We start from the raw sequence: 20,423 nt of genomic DNA on the forward strand, positions 1-20,423 counted from the left end.
CTATTATCTATGTAGTTGCGTGATCTGATCTTGATGTTTCTATCATATTGAGTGCAATTGAAATAATTGGCTCGAGATTTTATATCTCCGATAGGCAAGATAGAAAAGTAATCACAAACAAATTTCGCCTCATTGTTTGTGATTCCACAATAACTTGTTTCGCTAGTCGATTAAGTTTACTGTGAGGTTATTCATAATACTAGGTTGTTCTTCGGGAATATAAGTCCGGGTTATCAATTGGTTCCTGTTCACCTTAATTTATCAAAAGAACAAAAACTCTTGGGTATTTCAGTGGGAGACAGATTTATTCAATCCTATAGACTTTTCTGTGTGAGTCAGATTTGTCTATCAAGTCTCCGACTTTGGGTCGTAGCAATTCTTAGTTGTGGGTGAGATTAGCTAAGGGAATCAAGTGCGTAGTATACTGCTGGGATCAGAGACGTAAGGAGCGCAACTGTACCTTGATTAAGTGTGATATTGATTAGGGTTCAACTACAGTCCATTCCGAAGTTAATTAGTAGTAGGCTAGTGTATGAAGCGGCTTAATACAGTGTGGTGTTCAATCTGGACTAGGTCCCGAGGTTTTTCTGCATTTGCGATTTCCTCGTTAACAAAACTCTGGTGTCTGTGTTATTTCTTATCCGCATTATATTTCGTTATATAATTGAAATATCACAGGTTGTGCGTTAAGATCAATCAATTAGAATATCCGACCTTGGGTTGTTGATTTACATTGATTGACACCTGAACATTGGTCTTTGGTACCGTTCAAGTTACTCCTCTTATATTCAATCAGGATCGAAGATTTCTATTTTCTGATTGCGGATTGAATTAAGAATTAGAGATATTAAACTCTTTGATATACTTTAATCTAGATTGAATCTGACTGTCTAGTTGATTCTCTAGAAAGTGTATTTGGAGTAAGTCCTCTTATATTTCCAAACGAATTGTTGGGCGTGGTTGTTAGACCCCCGCATTTTCAGGTGGGAGCCTAGAGTAAACTTGGTGCCCCTTAATATGATGAGTGGGTATCTGTATCCATTTATATTACTACCAAAACCCTAGAATTTAGTGAAACTAATTTCTCAATCAATTCCTTATGGAATTCAGCAAATATAGAAAATTAGAAACGGTTGTTGTCTGTTTAGAGAAGTGGAGAGGTTCAGAGTTGTTGGTGACTTTTGATCGAGGTGTGAAAGAAGATGATGGAAATGGAAGATGGGTTGGATCTTATTTTGGGGAAGATATAATAATCTATGTGTGATGATGTTTAGATTGAGTTTGAGTTGTTTGTGTTTCAAATGAAGGAGAAGATGATTTTAATTGAAGGGGAGACAAAAAAGAATGAATTAGCAAATGGGTTGGCTTTGAACTCGAGTATGGTGAGTATGTTATTGATGATTCTAGAGAATCAGAATTGTGAATTTAAGGTTTATCTGAAACCGAAGTTAGGGTTCTGCTTGAGATCGATTCAATTACATTACAGGGAGTTTAAAGAGAAGAGAATAAGGAGATTGAAGAGATGATTTCAAGTTCAAGAATGCAAAGGAAGAGATAGGTGTGTGGTAATTAATAAGTTCGATAGCTGTTGTTGATTCAAGGATGAAGAAAATGAATAAAATAGATTTCAAGGGTTTCAAGTATGAGAAAAACACGAGAATGATATTTGTAGAATCAAGAGAAGGAAGACTAGTTGTTGGCACCAGTTTGCTGTAAAATTGAGGGTTCTATTATATGATCTCTTTTAATTTTATTCTAGGGTTTTCAACGTGATATATTTTATCTTTCTTCTTGTGATGAACTCCATCAACATGTGTAGCTAGAATTTTATTATTGTTTATGGATTAGTTGCATTTCACAATATATGTTTCTTTGATTGATGAATTAGTTTTGTCTCATATTTATCGTTCATGATTCTCCAAAAATATGGTTGTATGATTCATGTACTGCAACATAAGTTGAGTATTTGTTTTTTTAAGTTGCAACTTAGTAGAATTCATATTATCGAGCAATAATCCTTGAATACAAGTAGCATAAAATATGGTTATAGCTTGTAGTGATATGACCTTTGTTAAATCGTTTGCGCACTGTATTTGAATTGTATTGATTAGCCTTATTTAATGAATCTTATTGCTCCCCGGGGATTAAACTTGATTAGTGCTTTTACACGTTAGGTTGTTTCCTTGGTAGAATTCATATTTGTATATTTTAATGTGTTTGTTGATGAAATAAGGAAATTAGCGGGATAATATTGCGGTCAAGGTATTCTAGGGATTTTGATAATGAGAGATTAAATATCAATTCTAGTTATTAAGACGAGAACATGTTTGTCAATGAAAACGAAATCCTTGACGAATATTTTCTCATCCTTGATTTGCGTGCTTTATTTCTTTGTTTTTATTTTATTTTAGTTTATAAAAATCATAAAAGTTTCTTTTGTTTTACATAAGAAATTTAAACCTAAGACAATCCTAGACCTCTATGTGAGAACGATCATTTCTTTCCCTTGCAATATAATACATTTTGAGTAGTGAGAAAGTAATATTATTTTTTGACGCATACGACAGCGATCACCAAATTATCCGCAACTTTCAACAACCCCAAATCACCTATACGAACATCCTTCAAACAAAAACAAATTTTGAATATCTCATCAAAATCCTTAAAATTGTGTAACATTTAATGTGATTTTTTCCTACTTGGCTAGTAAAACAGCTCACATGGAGCAATAACTCAGCAGCCAGTACCCATCTAACTGAGTCAAGTGACTTAATTTCACAAGTTTAAATGTATAACATATTAACAGGTCACAGAAAACATACATATATACAAACAAACAGAGATGCAGAGAAAAAAAACGGATAAAACAAGCTGGCATTAACCAACGTGAGCAGAAGAATAGGAAATACCTCATTTAGTGCAAGTCGAAGAGACATGCTCACATTTCTAATCTCAATGTACGTCCTCAAAATTATTTTCATGCCTTTATGCATGAACCAATTTCTCCCTGGTAGTTCCCCAGTAGCAACCGCAATATGATGGTCCATTTGTTGCATCAAACTCGGAAGCAAGGGATAAAACAGGAGGTTCACAAGAAACTTGCAGGAGGCTCTCTTTTGCATCAGCGTTCTCCAACTGAATGGTCATAACTTTCCAAGTAAAAAAGGCTCGACAGAACTGCATAAACAAAGTATAGTTATCGTCATTCTCCTCGGAAATATGCTTCACAAGCTCTTACTCTTGTTATTGTATATTCCTCCTCTTTTCTGCACTTTCCTTTTCCTTCTTATGTTGTTGCTGTTTTGCCATGGATTTGCGACTGTTAAGATAATAAAGGTATGCAATTGAAGATGAAGAACATAATCGTTCAGATCTTGATTTATAAGCTGAAAAGAAGGAGAAAAATGAGAAGTTTGGGTTTACAGTTTGGAAGTTTTAAGTGTTGTTGCAAAGAACAAGGGTTTTTGTGGCTAAGAATTGGAGGTTTTTAGGGTTATGAAGAAGCTTTAGGTGAGTGATTGTTTCGAAGGGTTGGGTCATGGATTCAAAATCATAAAAAAAAGGATCAAAGTTGGTATTGCAGTCAGGAAGGACTGGTACAATTTGGTGGAGTTGAATTCAAATTCAGGGACTTAGAATGACAAGGAATGTTGGATGGTTACATTTGAGTTTAAGGGAGGGTCGTATCATGTTAGAGTGTAAGCTCAAACATGTTGGTGTCAGTAGTGTGATTGAAGAGTCTGTGAAAACAACTTGGAATACCTGCAAAGTGTGGCACACTTTGTAATAGTAATATAACAAGAAGAAGAGTTAGAGCTTGTGGTAGAAGCGGGATGAAAAGAAAGATTGTGAGAGAATCTTGATAAACAAAGAAGTGTGACGTATTAAGGTTTCGCAGCAATAGCGTGATTGGAATAGAGAAGATTCAACAACAAGGTTGTGAAATAAGAGAAGTAATTATCAGGAGGTGATAAGAGAGTGAAGATCAACAAAAGGAGGTTATAATACCCATGAGTTGAGAAAGAGACGTCACAAGGATGTGATCGTGAGAAATGAAGCAATCTCAGTGTGGGATTTGAATAGAGAAGTGAAGCAATTCCAGTGTGGAATTTGAAAAGTGAGATAGAGAAACAATGCTCAGTGAAGAAAGAAGAAGATGATCTATAATGTTCTGTAATGGAAATCCTGCGAGTGAAGTAGGTAAAAAAGTGAAAGATTGGAAATCATGCAAGTGAAGTAGGTAAAAAATTTGGTTTTGTGTTTTGTTAGCAAGTTGAATAGAGCACAACAATAGTGTTTCTAGATTGTTAAGGATTTGCTAAGAATATGTTGGTTTAAGGGAAGATGTTGTTAGTTCAAGTCCTAGACACATCCGAGTTTTCCCAAGATCTTTCATCTCAAATTTGGATTTCAAATAGCTTGCGGTTTCTCTTATTTCATCAAGAGTACCTACTATGTTCATGTCGTCGACATAGACATCTATAATTGCAAATCCGGAACTTGTTTTCTTTATAAACACGCAGGGGCACAATTCATTATTTGTATATCCCTTTCCAATCAAATAATCACTTAGACGGGTATACCACATCCGTTCGGATTGCTTTAATCCGTAAATTGGGCGTTTCAACTGTATTGCAAACGCACTCCGTGGTTTAGAGTTACTTGATTTGGGTAATGGAAGTCCATCTGGAACTTTCATGAATATCTATGTATCAAGATCCCCATAGAGATATGCGGTAACCACATCCATAAGTTGCATTTCAAGTCCTTCTGAAACAACTAAGCTGACTAAGTAACGGAACGTGATGACGTCCATTACAGGAGAGTACGTTTCTTTGTAATCAATCCCAGGGCGTTGTGAGAAACCTTGCGCCACAAGGAGAGCCTTATATCTTATGAATTCGTTCTTCTCATTTCACTTTCTGACAAATACCCATTTATGTCCTACAGGCTTTACACCTGGTGGGGTTAGCACTACAGCACCAAATACCTATCTTTTTGCTAGTGAATTTAATTCAGCACGGATTGCATCTCTCCATTGAGGCCAATCTGCTCTCTTTTGGCATTCTGCAATAGAGCGTGGTTCGATATCATCGTGCTATATAATCTCTCGAGCAACAATATATGCGAATATATCATCAATATGCGTGGAGGATCTTTCCATCAACACGTATGAACTTTCACAATCCATAGAGATTTCTTTGTTATCTGGAATCAATTCAAACTTTGGGGCGTCCCCCAGTAATGATTCATGGACATAACTGTAATCAGAGACAACCTCATGAGATGGATTATCTGTATTGATGATATATGGATCATTTTGTGCCTTACTCGCCCTTTTCTTCCTTGGCTGAGTATCGATCGAACCAAGTGGTCTCCCCCTCTTCCTTTTGGGGGCCACAACCTCAGCTACACTTCCACCGAGTGCAACCTTGCTACATATATTTATGGTACCTTTTCCCTTATCGGGAATTTCTAACCTTGCAGGCACGTTTGCAGCTAGTATATGTGATCTCATCACTTTAGCGATATCAGTAAATGCATCAGGCATTGAATTTGCCACATTATGAAGATCGATAATTCTTTTCACTTCACTTTCACATTGTGGAATGCGGGGATCAAAATGAGACAATGTGGGAACACACCACGACAATTCCTGTCGTTCCCTTTGGAAGTCCTTTTCCATACCTCCCCCTAACGACGGGAAGGTTGTCTCATCAAAGTGACAATCCGCAAATCTAGCGGTAAAGAGATCGCCTGTCAAAGGTTCTAAGTAGCGGATAATTGTTGGGGATTCATATCCAACATAAATACCTACTTGTCTTTGTGGACCCATCTTAGTACGTTGTGGGGGCGTAATAGGCACGTATACGGCACAACCAAAAATGCGTAAATGTGAAATATCAGGCTCATATCCAGTTACCAACTGGTACGCAGAAAATGGTTGGACAGCAGTGGGTATAAAGCGAATAAGTAATGCTGCATGCAATATGGCGTATCCCCAGGCAGTAATAGGCAGGTTGGAACTCATAACCAATGCCCTAGCTATCATCTGTAACCTTTTGATGGTGGCTTCTGCGAGACCATTTTGAGTGTGCACATGGGGTACAGGATGCTCTACGTCAATTCCATTAGACATACAGAAATCATCAAATCCTTTAGATGTAAATTCTCCAGCATTATCAAGTCTGATAGACTTGATTGTATGATTAGGGTGGTGGGCCCTTAGTCGTATAATTTGTGCTAGGAGCTTTACAAATGCAGCATTTCTTGTGGACAATAACGCAACATGTGACCAACGGGTCGAAGCATCAACCAGAACCATAAAATACCTGAATGGTCCGCATTCTGGATGTTTAGGTCCACAAATATCACCTTGTATTCTTTGTAAAAATGGAATATTTTGTTTGGTATCTTTAGCAAAGGATGGTCTCGATCCTGTCTTTGCTAAAGAACAAGCTTTACAGAATGAGTGATGTGCCTTCGATAAGGACAACGAAGAATAATGAGACTGGCGGTGCTCTTCAATAACATTGGAAGACGAAGGTTGCGCTTCTCTTACTTTAGAAGGCATAAAATTTGCATCATTTACTTTAGAATGCACATTGTTACTCTGCATTGTAACAATCTTTTGTCCCATTTTCTTTTTCATTCGAAAGAAAGGATGTCCGTGTGAGTTCTTCAAAATACGGATCATCATATCACGACCTGGGTGTCGTAGTCGATCGTGCCAAAGCTTATATAAGTCACTGGACAACAGTTCATCGTTGGTAACAACATGGGATTCAATAATCCTAATAGTGGTGATGTACAATCCACTAGATTGACTCATTAGTTTCTCTAAGATACGCTTCCTTCTGCATTCACTAGAGGTTACGTATATGTAATCAATTCCATTTTCACAATGAGTTTCCAAGTGATAACCATTTGCACGGATATCCTTGAAACTCAACAAAGTGCGGTTAGCTCTTGGTGCATATAGAGCTTCTGTGACTTTAATCATTGTGCCGTTTGACAACAAAAATTGAGCAGTACCTCGCCCAATGATTACTTGTGATGATCCAATCATCGTGGTCACATATGTATTATAAGGAGTAAAATCAACAAATAATTGTCTATTTCGTAGGATAGTGTGGGTGGTAGCACTATCAGCTAGACATTCAATTTCTCCTTGAGACATTCCTACAAGTACATTAGGCAGGAAGGTTATAAAGGGAACAGTTTATCTCATTTTCTTTAGAGAAACCTGTTCTACTAGAATGGCATCCTTACCATTCTAATATACATGCTAAACAATATACAAATTATCATAAACTAAGTAAAATTCTATATAACATGATAGAAAACAAGTACTCATAGATAATCCATACGTATAACATAAAGATGCTAAGAACATGTTTAGCAACAACACCACCTACTCAAACCATTAAACAAACGGTAGACTAAGAAAACATAAATTACTTCAAAGCAAATAACAACCTATTAAAACAACATAGTCTAGCAAGCCATGAAACAAGAAACTAAAGGTTTAGGCCCATGAAAAGTCAGGTACATCCATTGTTGGGGCAAAGTCCTCGTTTCCCCGGAAATCTGAGATTGTGAGGTTAGCATCAGGGGTAACAATATCTTCTTCTGTGTAGTTAGCCTCCTGTTTGATAGCTTCCCGGTACTTTTTGTAGCTCATAGCTACATTGGCGCTAGCCTTGCAATGCTTGTGCCAATGTCCGGTGAATCCACACTTAAAACAAGGCGCACTTCCATCTGCAGCCTTTTTAGCGGCGGGATTCATAGGGATTTTCTCGAACTTAGGATCGCTACCACTATGTCCAGAAGTTCCTTCTCTATGCCAAACATTAGAATGACCATTTCGCCCTCGACCTCGATTATGTCCCTTACGTCCTCTTCCACGAGAGGTGTTATCTCCACGTGGATATGGATCTGAATCAGAATGTCGAGCCCTTTTTCCTTTGGGGCCCTTCCCTTTGTTGACCTTTCCATGATTGGCTTCGGGAACTTTCTTTTTCCCGACAGCTCTGGCATTGTTGTTGACAAGAATCTCATTGTGCCTTTCGGCCACTTGCAGTAAGTTTATCAACCTACTGAATGTGGTGATTCTTTTGTTATCTACCTCTAAACGATACTGGTTTTCTAGTATCATGAAAGAGGTAGGAAAGGTCGATAGGGTTTTCTGAATCATTTCCTCATCAGTAAGTTTCTTTCCACAAAAGTTCATACGTGCCTGAATTTGCAGCATGTCTTTTTGGAAATCATTCACTTTTACATAATCGAGAAACTGGATTTCATTCCACAAGACGTTCAATTGTGGTATTAAGGAATCGTGAATGTTACCAAACCGGCTATCGAGAGCATCCCATAGCTCTTTTGGTGTCTTTAAGTGATGATAAACCCATCGCAGGTTAGGATCGATATGCCTCTGGAGGAACATGAGAGCATTAGCTTTGTCTTTCTCAGTTGTCGGAGCAGCGTCGGCAGATGGCTTGATAGTGGAGGTGAAATCCTTTGCAACGAAGGTAGTTTCCACATCAGCGACCCAACGGTGGTACTCAAGTCCTGCTGAGTCCAAAAGTTCGAATTCCGATCGAATTAGGTCCATATACATAAACAAAGTAAAGGACATTAATATGATGCTCAAATCCTTTTGAGTCCATAAATATGACAAATTTCGATACCATTTCTTATGACCAAATTTCTTTATGGCCATATATAAACCAAGTTTCTTTATGGTTATATAGGTAATGCGGATATGTCATAGTCCAATTTATGGTCATAACCCGTCAACATAAAAATGACCCATCAACCAAATTTCTTTATAGTTAACAAAACGATCAACCGAAAATGGGGGTGTTTTATAAAAAAAAAATAGATTACAAGCATATATAATATGCACATATTTCATAAAGATTCAAGTTCTTATCCATTTGCAAGTATATGACAATCAAAAAGATATACAAACAATAAGTGTGAAAAATAAAATAAATATATATAGTAGTATATGATTTTAGTTGCAATCAGGATAATATCATGATTTGAAAAATATAAAATAATCATGGTATAAACTTTGTATGAATATTTAATAATAATCATGGTGTACAAATAAACATGCATATATACCCATATTAAATATCTAGTGTTAAAAATTTGTAGTACACTACTTTTTCTAAAAGGGTCTTCTTATCTAGTGTTAAAAAGTAGTGCAAATTAAATCTTAATATTATCTCTTTTTTTTTCATAAAAAAAAATTCCAACATACATGCATCATGTTTTTCAAAAGGTAAAGACAATATATTATAATATGGGTACATCTTTATATGGTATAAATTCAAAGCAAATCAGGGATACTTTTATTTATCACATGAATAAATTAATTATGGTAAAAAGTATAAACATTCATTACTTAAGGCAAATAATCAAATATGTTTCTTTTAAGAGGACAAGCATGCATGCATATAAAAGAAATACGTTTTTCTCTCCTTTTTTTTTCAAACAAGGACACATATTTAAAAACCCTATTTAAAATCTCTAAATAAAGAATAAAGTCTCTAAATAAAGAAGGGAGATATAAACATGCATTTAAATCAAAATAAGAAGGAGATGCATGCAAAATAAAAATAATTACTATTACGAGTATTTCATTTTAAGAAAAGTATAGAAAGAAAGCTTGAGGAGTACCTTCTTTTTGAAATTCCTTCTTGATATTAATGGTAGAACCAACAACTTTTGTTTGTGAAGGATTAATGCTCAAGTGGAAACAAAGAACAAAGTGTTGATAACGTATTTAAGTTTGTTGCATGGGGGAGACAAAAGAGTAAAACATAAAGGAGTCAAAAGAGGAAGAAAATTAAATATCTTTCTCATTCATTGTGCTTCTCATTAAATACATGTAGGAAAGGAAGAGAGGGTAGCTATTCCCATTACATGTGTAATAATCAGAAGAGAAAAGACAATAGGTGTTAAGCATGAAGGGGGGGCATGTGCATGCACTACGACACATGTAGGTATTGGTCAGACACATGTTACTACAAAATTACTTTATTCCCTAAATTCAATTTTAACAAAAAATAAATAATTTGATTAATCGAGATATGATGATTAGCGAATTAATAATTGATTAAAAGAACTGATGAGATACCTGGTTACCTTGTATTGTTTTAAAGGAATAGTAATTCCTTGATTCTTTTTGTTTTTCTTCCCCCTTTTATTTTTTGATCAGATAAAAAAAACAGAAAGTAAAAAAATAAATAAAAATGCATCGGTTGCAAGGAGTAAATAGGAAACGTGTTTCTTTACCTTGGTAGATTTTAGAAAACAAAATTCTTTTGCTACCCCTTTTAATAGTTCAATTTTACCAGAAATACCAACAAACTGATTAACATGGGGTATATTTGATCAAGAATTTAATGGATAAGTATGGATTCTTATTTTACATGAATTATTCGGATTTATAAGGTTTCATTATACATCCATGAACTAATGGTAGACTATCATGGATTAAAATAGAATTTTTAGAGATTTGTATGGAATAATATATAAAGTTTAAAATCAGTTGTCTATATAAAACGCGATTAGCGTTTAATATAATGTCTGATTGGAAATTATTATCATGGTCTTCTAATGGATTGTGTTTTTAGCTTGCACATAGTTGAAGATGAATACGCGGGTACTTCTTTGATTGACATTTATTACAAAAATGAGAAAATTAAAAAAGCAAAATTTGTTTTGATGATTTACTATGGAAAACTAATATAACTTGAACTACTATAATAGTATATAATTATGGCGTAGTGACGAAGTGGTAAGACTAGCGATAATTGGGTATTAATTGATTTTCCTATTCACCAAAATCAGATTCAATTGATCTTGGCTCTCATATGGATAGTTGATTAAGATTAATAAAGATTTTGATAAGAAATTGTTGAATGGAGGTGAGGGCATAAACTTCTCTTCCCACTCTTCTATTCAATTGTGTTGGATAGGTTACTTGGTTACTTGGTTCATTATCCATTTCTTTATATACTAGGTTTAGATAAGATCTAATATTTAGAGACATGTGGTTACACTATTTTAGGTCTAAAATATAAACTTCACATGAACTAACACACTAGTTTAAGTGCAAACTGTAAATTTCACATTAACTAATTTGATTACGTAGGGACAGTACTTCGTTTTGAAATAGTGTGCTACTAATAATATTTTCTCCAACCATCACAATACATTGGGGGTAAAGATTTTTCTGCTTTACAAAATTTACATTCTTTTACTTTCATAGTAATTCTGGAAATTTCCACAATGTTTTTCTTTTAACATTTTGATTAACTAAATTGAAAACGCAACTTCTTTTATGCATCCAAACGCGGTCCCAGAATAATCAGAGTTAATCTCTCGGTCACCGTCTCAAAGTCAGCTTATGTTAAGTTGCAGTGTCGCACTCATTGGTATATCCACGCGTGCGTTTCCAAGTCTAAGCCCCACTAATGACCTCTCAAAGAGACGTTGAATTCCAATCCGGCTCTATGATAGAGTTAGAGCAACAACTTTGGGTCATAAATACCTATTCCAGAGCCACCATATATACAGGTAGCATGTGCCGTTTAATTATTTTCCATGCCTCGCACGAGTTTTCGTAATTAAGTAGTAATCATGGCATGTATGGTTGCCACGTCTTAAACCGTATATGTATGTAATATGCTACCTACCTATAGTGTCACCTGAGGTCTGTGGGAGGTTCCGGAAAGGTCAACTAAATCATTCCCACGCCAGAATCATTCCTAGCACTTTCCACATTGGCATGTTGCAGGTGATGTGGTTATATTCCTTTAGAGGTGGCAGTGGCACAGGGTCTATAGGAGGTTTGAATGAAAAGGGCAGATTGCCAAACCTTTATTGGAAAGTGTGACCTTCTTTTGAGCTTTGCAAGTGGCTGAAGCAGCTGTGATTTGCTCATTTTAGAATGACTGACATGAATAAACATTAAAAAGAAAAGGAAGAATCATCCTTAATGGTAATCAATCAATGTAAATATAACGGCCAAAAAAGACCGATTTGATATCACCCTTTAATTCAAATTAGCAGAAGCAATGTCACTTTAAATTATATCGATCAAAGCATTCATAAACTTTCGATCGTACGTTAGTGACGTTTGTACAATTTATAGTAACCGTGCGACAATTTTGTTTGTGACGTAAAACATCTAAGTGTAGGTGCAATAGCAAACTTCTGGTCTATCACATCACCAATATTTTAGATATTGGTTGTTAGCCTAACACCAAGGCCGCTAATGGGTACCAATCCAAAGGCAATTGTTTTTTTTGTCATGTATGTAAATTGGTACATCCCAAGCAAAATGGTACCCCGTTAGCAACATTGGTCTAACACCTTGTTGGTTTTCTTCTAACTCAATCTGTATCTGACTTACCTGGATTTAATTAAAATCACCTAAATTATATGGATTTGACAATATATTTGTTTTTTGAGTCGGATCTGACTCATCGGATTCAAAAATATGAGTCAGTAGTTTGTTTCCATGAGTCAAATGTATTTTATTATCTGACTCAAACGAATCCGAGTTAGAGATTAAGTCTGACTCCGATCCCAAATCAGATCTGAATCAAAAAAAGAAATAAACGATCTGACATTTAACTCTCACCGAGTCAGATCCAGACGTCGAATCAACAAAATACACAAGTTTTGGAAATCTTAGTCTATTTTCTTTGAGTTAGTATCGTCTTTTGAATTCTAGTGATTTAAGAAGTCTCGGTGTCCCACTACAAGGTAAGCCTATATATACAGGTTCTTAAGTGTCCCTAAATAGTATGTTCGGATAGCACATCAGAAATAGCTTTTCGATTTTTACAAGTCGAAAAGTCAGAAGTCAATTTGACTATCAAATTTCAAAACAACTTCTAAAAATCGAAAGGTTAACTTTTTATGAAACAAAATAATTTTGTTTTTGACTTCTTCTTCTGACTTTGACTTCTGGAAAAGCAGAAATCAGAAACAAATTTGTATCCCGACGCGCTATAAGACATCTTATTTTTTTTGCTAAACCAAGTATTCTGAATTTATATTCCGTTTTTTCCTATCTTCTTATTTTGCAACTGATTTTCTCTCCTCGTCATATTTCAAGCTCTCTATTGTCGTTCTTATTTCGCATCTCGTTTTTGCTTCGCTTCTCTGCAAACTCCCGTTTTTGCTCTTCCATTTCATTATTTTTACCCAACCAGGTAACCACACGCCACATACCATAGGCAAACTTGGTTTTGACATGAAAGACAAAAATTAAGATCTTGAAAATCCTAAACCCCGCCCCATGACAATTAGGGAACCAAACATACCCTAAATATTCGGACACTCCACTCACTAATGTCCACAGGATACATGGTCTTTGACTTTGAATTCCTTTGACCCCCTACAAGTTAATCCCAAAAAAATCATTTAATCTCAATCCTAATCCCTACCCAAATCCATACTAATCCCAAACACAATCCAAATCCCATTTTTACCGTCAAAGTTGACTAATAAACAGTTAGTTACCATCTTCCTGGTAACTTTTTCAGAAATCAGAGTCATTACTTATATAAACCTTTAATCATGTTAAATCATCATTCTCATAACCACTGAAGAAAAAAAAGCCTCTCTGCTTTTCTCTAGAGAGATATCATCATTATCTTTTCTTGCAATCTAAGGTTGATTTTCTCTGATTTAAAACACAAACCCCAAATCAAATTTAAAACCCATATCAAATAATGGGTTCAATTTGTAAATCTGTTGATGATGTTAGTAAAGTTCATCCAAGAAGGAAAGCAAGTTATGCAGATTTACATACTTGGCCAGAATCTGATAAAGAGTTTCTGAAATCTGTAAGTCTTTCTCAAGATCAAGAACAAGGAGGAAAGGTGATGAAGAATGGTCCTCCAAGGGTTTTGGATTCTATTTCTTGTAGAAATATGTATATAAGAAGTTATAAATTTACAACAGAGAAGAAGAAAGAAACAGTTCCTGAGAAAACTAAGAGATGTTTTGGTAAAGTTAAAGATAAAGTTGTTCTGTATAACAAGAGATCATCATCATCAAAAGGGGGTAGTGTTATTGCCACTAATGGTGGTAAAAAGTTGAGAAGAAGAAGAAGAAAGTGTACTATTGTGAGGAAAGTTAAAGAATCTCTGTTTTCTTTGTTCCGTAAACTACTTTCTTGTTCTACTAGTGTTGATGTTGTTGATCATCATCATCTTAGTAGTAAAATCTTTTAGATTTTTAATTTCCCTGGGTCATGGATTTGTTTGATTTGTTCTTGTTCTTAGTTATTCTTTTATAAATTTTGATGAGGATTAGATTAAACCAAATTTCTAAGTATTCTCTTTTTTTTTTTCTTCTTTGTATATATTGGTAATGATTTCAATTCAAGTTGAATTTTACATTCTGAAAGATGGATTTTTCTTTGATGTTCTTAATTGTTCTTGAGAGTTTGAATTTTGGGGTGATGATCATAATATTAATTCTTCTAAACATGGTGTTTAGTTAGTGGGGAGTGGGAGGGTGAGAATTAGGTACCATCGATAAGGACCATAACTGCATTGCCAATGCCGCCACAACGAAAGACGCCAAAAGTCATGGTAAATCTGTTTGGTGCATCCGTACATGCCCGAGTTGACAAAAAATAATGTAAAACGTGACTTTGAGCTTTGAATGTTGGGGGTTTTCCGGACAAGTTTTGGGATTAACTTAGCATAGCGATGATTTTATGCGGAACTTTAAAAACCTAGCAATGTCTACTATATGTCTGATCTCACTTTCCGCCAATGCATCCACTTTATGATTATTCACACATTGTTGATCGTCGAGTAGAGTGGTAAATGTTGAGATCTAGTTAGAAAGTTCATCGATGACATTTTCAAACTAAATCACGATTTCTGAGTCAAAATTCATCGATGACATTGGTATGGTACCCTATAGGCTGTAGCAGTAATGCTACCAATTATGTCGACCGCAACATAACTGATGACTTCCAGAAGTAACATTTCTGCAATTTTTTATGCACGGCTGTTTCTTGCAGCTTCCTGTGAATTTTTATTGTAATCTTCTTATCTCTTTTCATAAACAGAAAAGATAAAAGACATCAAGATATCAAATACGTACTTAACAATATAGAATACGTATACGCATGGTATAAATGTACGGACACAATTAGTTGTGACAGAGTCAATCAGGTTTCAGACCCAGTTAGAAATGAGTTTTATATGCTCTAGCCAGGTATGGTACAACTGGTACAGAGCATGATCATTTCATTGCATTGCTGTTTGAAGAGTGAAACCGAAACCAAATCTATGAAACACGGATTTGACATGGTATGTCCTTATGTACTGTACATTAGCTATGACTAAGGAGGAGTGGTTAGCCATTAATCTTCAATCAGTTGAAATTTGATGCATCAATATTTTCTCTCATGATCCCTTTTAAAACCAATCAAATTACGGGACTTAAAAAACAACTCAACTGCAAGACTAATATTGGAGGGAAGTCTTCGGGTAGGCTGTCAAGAGTGGCCTAGTGGCTTCCAGAGAGAAATCATTTGACCATGTAGGGGTAGGAACATCAAATATGTTTTGCATTGGTACCGGCCAGTTGTGTTGTGATGTGTGGCATGATTAATATTGCTTGTTGCCGCATGTATCACGTATTGTGTTGTGTCAAATGTGCCGATCAACTCCACGCATCACGCTAATACTAAGAAAAATTAATCATGTCAGCATTAGGTATGCTTTTTGACACGGATTCATTAGATTATTAAGTCGATGTGCAGTATAAAATAGTGAAGTTATGTTTGGATCATGCCATCATGCTGGGGAGGGTATAGTCAATGACTCATACACTGAATTCCTACGCAATTACAACACTTTTTAATGCGAACTCAGCAGGTCGGTCCTCAAGCTTATAGTATAATTTTACATGGCCGTAAAGAGTCGAGGGAAAGTTAGGACGAAAGGTCCTTTTATCCTTAAATTTATTCACTTTGCTACACGAGCATTTCATTAATACTCAAAAGAATTAGTTACGTAAGCTAGATTAAGGACACATACATATATTTGATTTGATTGATAATGATATACACAAAATAAGGTTAGGTGCAATATAATGATGATAATGATAATGATAATGAGAAACCAAGTTAGTAGTCTTCTCTTACTTACAATAGAAGACGAGACGATGTTAGTTAGCTTTCGCTTCAAGTTGTTATCTTTATAATTTCAATGCCAAGAAGAAAAAGGCCAAGTACTTTTTGGGCGGAATTAATGGCAGTATTATGTGTACGTCCTTGGCTTTTTGACATGAATGAATTTAGACACATACTAGTACTAATAATAAGTTAATCAACATTAGATTAGTATTAAGTGAAGTTATGTTTGGATCTAGGGGGATAATCAAGATTAACTTAATATTAAGTGAAGTTATATATGTTTAGGATTTAGGGGGGATAAATAATCAATGTGCCTTGGAAGCTGATTTACTACGCCTTTAATTGAAAGTGCTTAATTAAACAACACGTTCCATAGTTGCCTCGATGATAACTACAGTATGTTTAGTTCTGCTACGCAAAATGTGGTGATCCAAAATCTGTATCTTCAATGACTTAAAAAAAAAATCAAAATCTCATTATATCATTGTGGCCTTGTGACCCTCTGTAAAAAAAAAAAAAGTTCACTCGTAGATTAAATTCTGCACGAGTAACTCAAAATTACTCAGTGACACGGTAACTTAATTACAGTGTGACCGAAAATCATTACCACAACCAAAATATACGTGTTGATGAGCCATTTTGTTTTTTTTACGATAATCATTATGACTCCTGTCTCAAAATCTGCAACGTGACCCAAATCCACCTATCATTCGTGTCTAGAATTTTGTTTAGTGATCCAAAATCTAAAGGAATTAAAAAATCGTTAAGCAATTAATCCAAAATTTTGTAATGTGATCAAACTTGACTCAAATCTGTCACTAGGAGTCTATGGCGTTAAAAAATCTGACTTATAAATGACCCAAATTTACTTGGTAATCCAAAATCTACTTTGCCGTAAAGAAAAAAAAAAAAAGAAAGAAGTGACATCTGACCCAAAGTTGGCCCTTAAGCCAAATGTATATGTCCCAAAAACATAACCAAAACAAACTCAAAGAACTCGATACAAGTATGATAAAGTTTAGAAGACAAAAACAACTTTGAATAATATAACAGCATATATACTGCCGATTCATTGATCCCTCAGCCACTGGAGGCATTGCCAACATATATAAGTAACCTACCGAGTCATCCCACCCTCAACAATTGGAGCCATTGTCGACAAACGCTTCTGTCTTTCATCGTTCCCGTGCCAGCCTACAAAAAGTCAGTTTTAGAATATAAATGAAAAATCGTCCTCAAAACACCAGTTCTCATACACTTATTCAAGACATCATCTGGGGTTACAAATTCTCAGTAGGGCTCCCAGTCATCCCATTGCGAACCACCCTTCAACAATGTGGAGTTTGGCAACAACCCTTCAACAATTTCTAGTCTCAAACTAAATACAGTATATTCTTTCTTATTAAATCAAAATAACTTGTGAAAAGAAAGAGAGGGTTCGTACCAATAGACATGTCAAACCCATGTTTCTTGAGTTCTCTATACTCTTGACATAAAGAACATTCTTCACAGCAACAATGAACAAAACAATCTGTGCATGGACTCTCCTTCAAGAAATATTGTCCTCTCAGTTTTGATCGATAGAAACACGAATACAAACACGAACACCCCGTCACACACATAATCATCATGTACAATGCTCCGCTTACTCCGCATGCTATAAAATTACCCCGAAAGATGATACTTAATTGCTTGCACCGATAATTGAAGAAAATTCATAGTTCTTAAATTCTAAGGTAATGCTTATACTTACGGGTAGAACCTCTGTCAACTATCTCAGCAATTCGACCAAAGGTCACACATGGGCACCAAAATGTTAAGCAACCTGTTGGATAACACAGATTCACGAAGAATTAAATGGATGCATACTTGCGTACTAAATTAAATCATGCCGCAAAGAGTACCATAATAAGTTATTGCCGATGGGATTAAGTTTAACTTACAAGTATGACAGTCGTCGAAACAATCACATAGACCGGAGGACCAAGGGACCGGATGTTGAAGTTGTTGATGTTGAGACTGATCAAGTGTTGAAGAAGCAACATTGCCACCATTATCATTACCAGCGGAAGCATAGTCCGGAAAATGGTTATTTGATGAAGGATTATCCAGTACTACTGGAATACCTGTTACTACCGTAGAAGTTGATGATGATGGTTGTGGTGGTGCGGAGGGTTTTGGAAAGGGTACAGATGGTGGTGATCCCTTCTCAATTTCATTAAAATCACTTTGAGAGTACATTTTTTTTCTTTTTGTTAACTGCAGCAAAAGATTGGTTCCAGTTATGGTTGGATTTGTTCGAGGGGGCCAATTTATCAAAATGGAAAGGACACGAACCTTTTGAAGCCAAAACACACCAACGTCTCAATGGGCCTAACCGCTTAACTAAATCGTCACATTTGAATTCAACTTTCTCTTCAAGTTTCCAAGACCAAAGAGTGAACGGATATACTGACAATGATCACAAACACCCTGAACCACGAAATATAAACACCAAAAATAGATATCCCAATTGTGTAAAACAACACGAAAACAGCGGTCAAATGCAAGTACTTGTTCCAAATTTACTAATTTTGTACCCTGAACCTCCGCATTATTACTCGTAGCCTCGAAAATTCGACCTGTACTTTTTTTCTCTAGATGTTTCTTCCATTTCCTTGTCTCTGCCTATACATCCCTCATTCATGTAAAGCTCTCATACCTCGTCGTCCAACATTTCGTGGACGGCGGGTGGGAGGAAATCACGTAGTCATCTTGTTGTAAACCCACCACCACCAGCATCACCACCGCAATCATGACGTCGGTTTTATCTTTCCCTACCAATATCCCTCCTCCTACGAAAACCATGCCCTTCCAACTACTAGAGATCAATTTGATTTCTGCACAAGATCTTGCTCGTGTTGGTAAAGGAATGAAAACGTATGCTGTTGCATGGGTTCACCCTGAACGTAAACTATCGACTCGTGTGGATTCTCATGGCCATACAGATCCAACCTGGAACGATAAGTTTGTTTTTCGTGTAGATGAGTCTTTCCTGCAATCTGATACAGCAGCTGTGATGATTGAAATCTACTCTGTTCGAATGTTTCGTGATGTATGTGTGGGCGTTGTACGTGTTCTTGTCGGAAATCTTATACCTCCGTCTGCACGTAATCAAAATAACTCCGGCATGCGTTTTGTTGCATTACAAGTACGCCGTCCGTCAGGTCGTCCTCAAGGTATCCTGAACATGGGTGTTGCTCTCTTAGATGGTTCCATGAGGAGTATGCCTCTATATACCCAACTAAGCGCCTCCGCCGTTGGGTATAGAGATCTAATGGGAGAAGAATCACATAGTCCAAACCACCACATCCACCAGAAAGATCATAAAAAAGGTTTCTACATACGCCGCAGTGTGAGCGAGCGTAGATCAGAGGCAACCTTTACTGATTTCTTCCCTCAAAAAAATAGAGAGTCGACTGTTCATTCGGAAGCCGGAGAACCACCATTCGCCGAGGTTACAACCACTGGTTCAGTATGGTCGATGTCGGATGTAGGACCTGCCCCATCAGTGGTCGCCGCAGCAATGGCAGAGGAACAACTCTATCCGGTGGCTGAGAGGGAAGGAAGTAATAACAATGTTTTGGATGAATGGGAAGCAGAAGCTAGCGTTGAAGGTTTAAAATCAAATCTAGAGAGGTGGCGGACGGAATTACCACCAATATATGACCGGAATGCAGGACCGTACAACAGAACTGGCAAGCATCGACGGAGACATACAGATGGTGGAAAACTATTATCATGCTTCGGGGATATGTATGGATTTGAGTGCTCCATTTCTTGTGGCTTGAAACCCAAAGGTAAAGGTAAGGGTAAAAACGGTCGTAATGAAAACTTCGATGATGATGCAACTCAAGTAACTCAATCGTATATACCCTGAAGACGGAGATAGGGAAACCGATAGGAAGAGCACAAGGTCGACGATTCGGTGAAATGCACATGGGTTACAGCCCTGAATCATCAATTTTGTTTGAATATTTTTTTCTGTCCATGTTCTCTGGAGACCACAACAAGGTGAAGAACCACACAGGGCACTCATCTTCGCCATTACCCAGCTCTTTGTATTTGTACAATATCTGTACTATATTTATAGTGTGTCTCTAATTCATTTTTTTTGTTTTGTTTTTGTAACTTTGCCGCATTCACATTTTAGCTATGGTAATTAAAATCCAGACTTGGGCTTAGAATTTGG

General features: G+C 36.2%; 4 protein-coding genes across 4 annotated transcripts; 2 read left to right on the forward strand and 2 right to left on the reverse strand.

The window, feature by feature from the left end:
• Window positions 1-7,528: 7,528 nt before the first annotated feature.
• On the reverse strand, window positions 7,529-8,614 carry LOC113311746. The gene has a single exon (XM_026560545.1). It carries the CDS (start codon window positions 8,612-8,614, stop codon window positions 7,529-7,531), a length of 1,086 nt encoding a protein of 361 aa, XP_026416330.1.
• A 5,149-nt stretch (window positions 8,615-13,763) lies between these two features.
• LOC113311747 lies at window positions 13,764-14,267 on the forward strand. Its single transcript, XM_026560546.1, has one exon. It carries the CDS (start codon window positions 13,764-13,766, stop codon window positions 14,265-14,267), a length of 504 nt encoding a protein of 167 aa, XP_026416331.1.
• A 2,916-nt stretch (window positions 14,268-17,183) lies between these two features.
• On the reverse strand, window positions 17,184-18,482 carry LOC113307937 (protein PLANT CADMIUM RESISTANCE 2-like). The gene is made up of 4 exons (XM_026556413.1): window positions 18,136-18,482; window positions 17,946-18,017; window positions 17,637-17,849; window positions 17,184-17,386 (listed from the first exon to the last, which is right to left on the reverse strand). Exons 1-4 carry the CDS (start codon window positions 18,431-18,433, stop codon window positions 17,310-17,312), a joined length of 660 nt encoding a protein of 219 aa, XP_026412198.1. The 5' UTR covers window positions 18,434-18,482; the 3' UTR covers window positions 17,184-17,309.
• Window positions 18,483-18,840: 358 nt separating this feature from the next.
• Window positions 18,841-20,415, forward strand: LOC113308657. The gene has a single exon (XM_026557121.1). The coding sequence runs from the start codon at window positions 18,987-18,989 to the stop codon at window positions 20,109-20,111; it is 1,125 nt and encodes a 374-aa protein (XP_026412906.1). The 5' UTR covers window positions 18,841-18,986; the 3' UTR covers window positions 20,112-20,415.
• The last annotated feature ends 8 nt before the right edge of the window (window positions 20,416-20,423 follow it).

Source organism: Papaver somniferum, chromosome 9 (genome assembly GCF_003573695.1).
Source record: "Papaver somniferum cultivar HN1 chromosome 9, ASM357369v1, whole genome shotgun sequence".
Taxonomy (NCBI): Eukaryota; Viridiplantae; Streptophyta; class Magnoliopsida; order Ranunculales; family Papaveraceae; genus Papaver; species Papaver somniferum.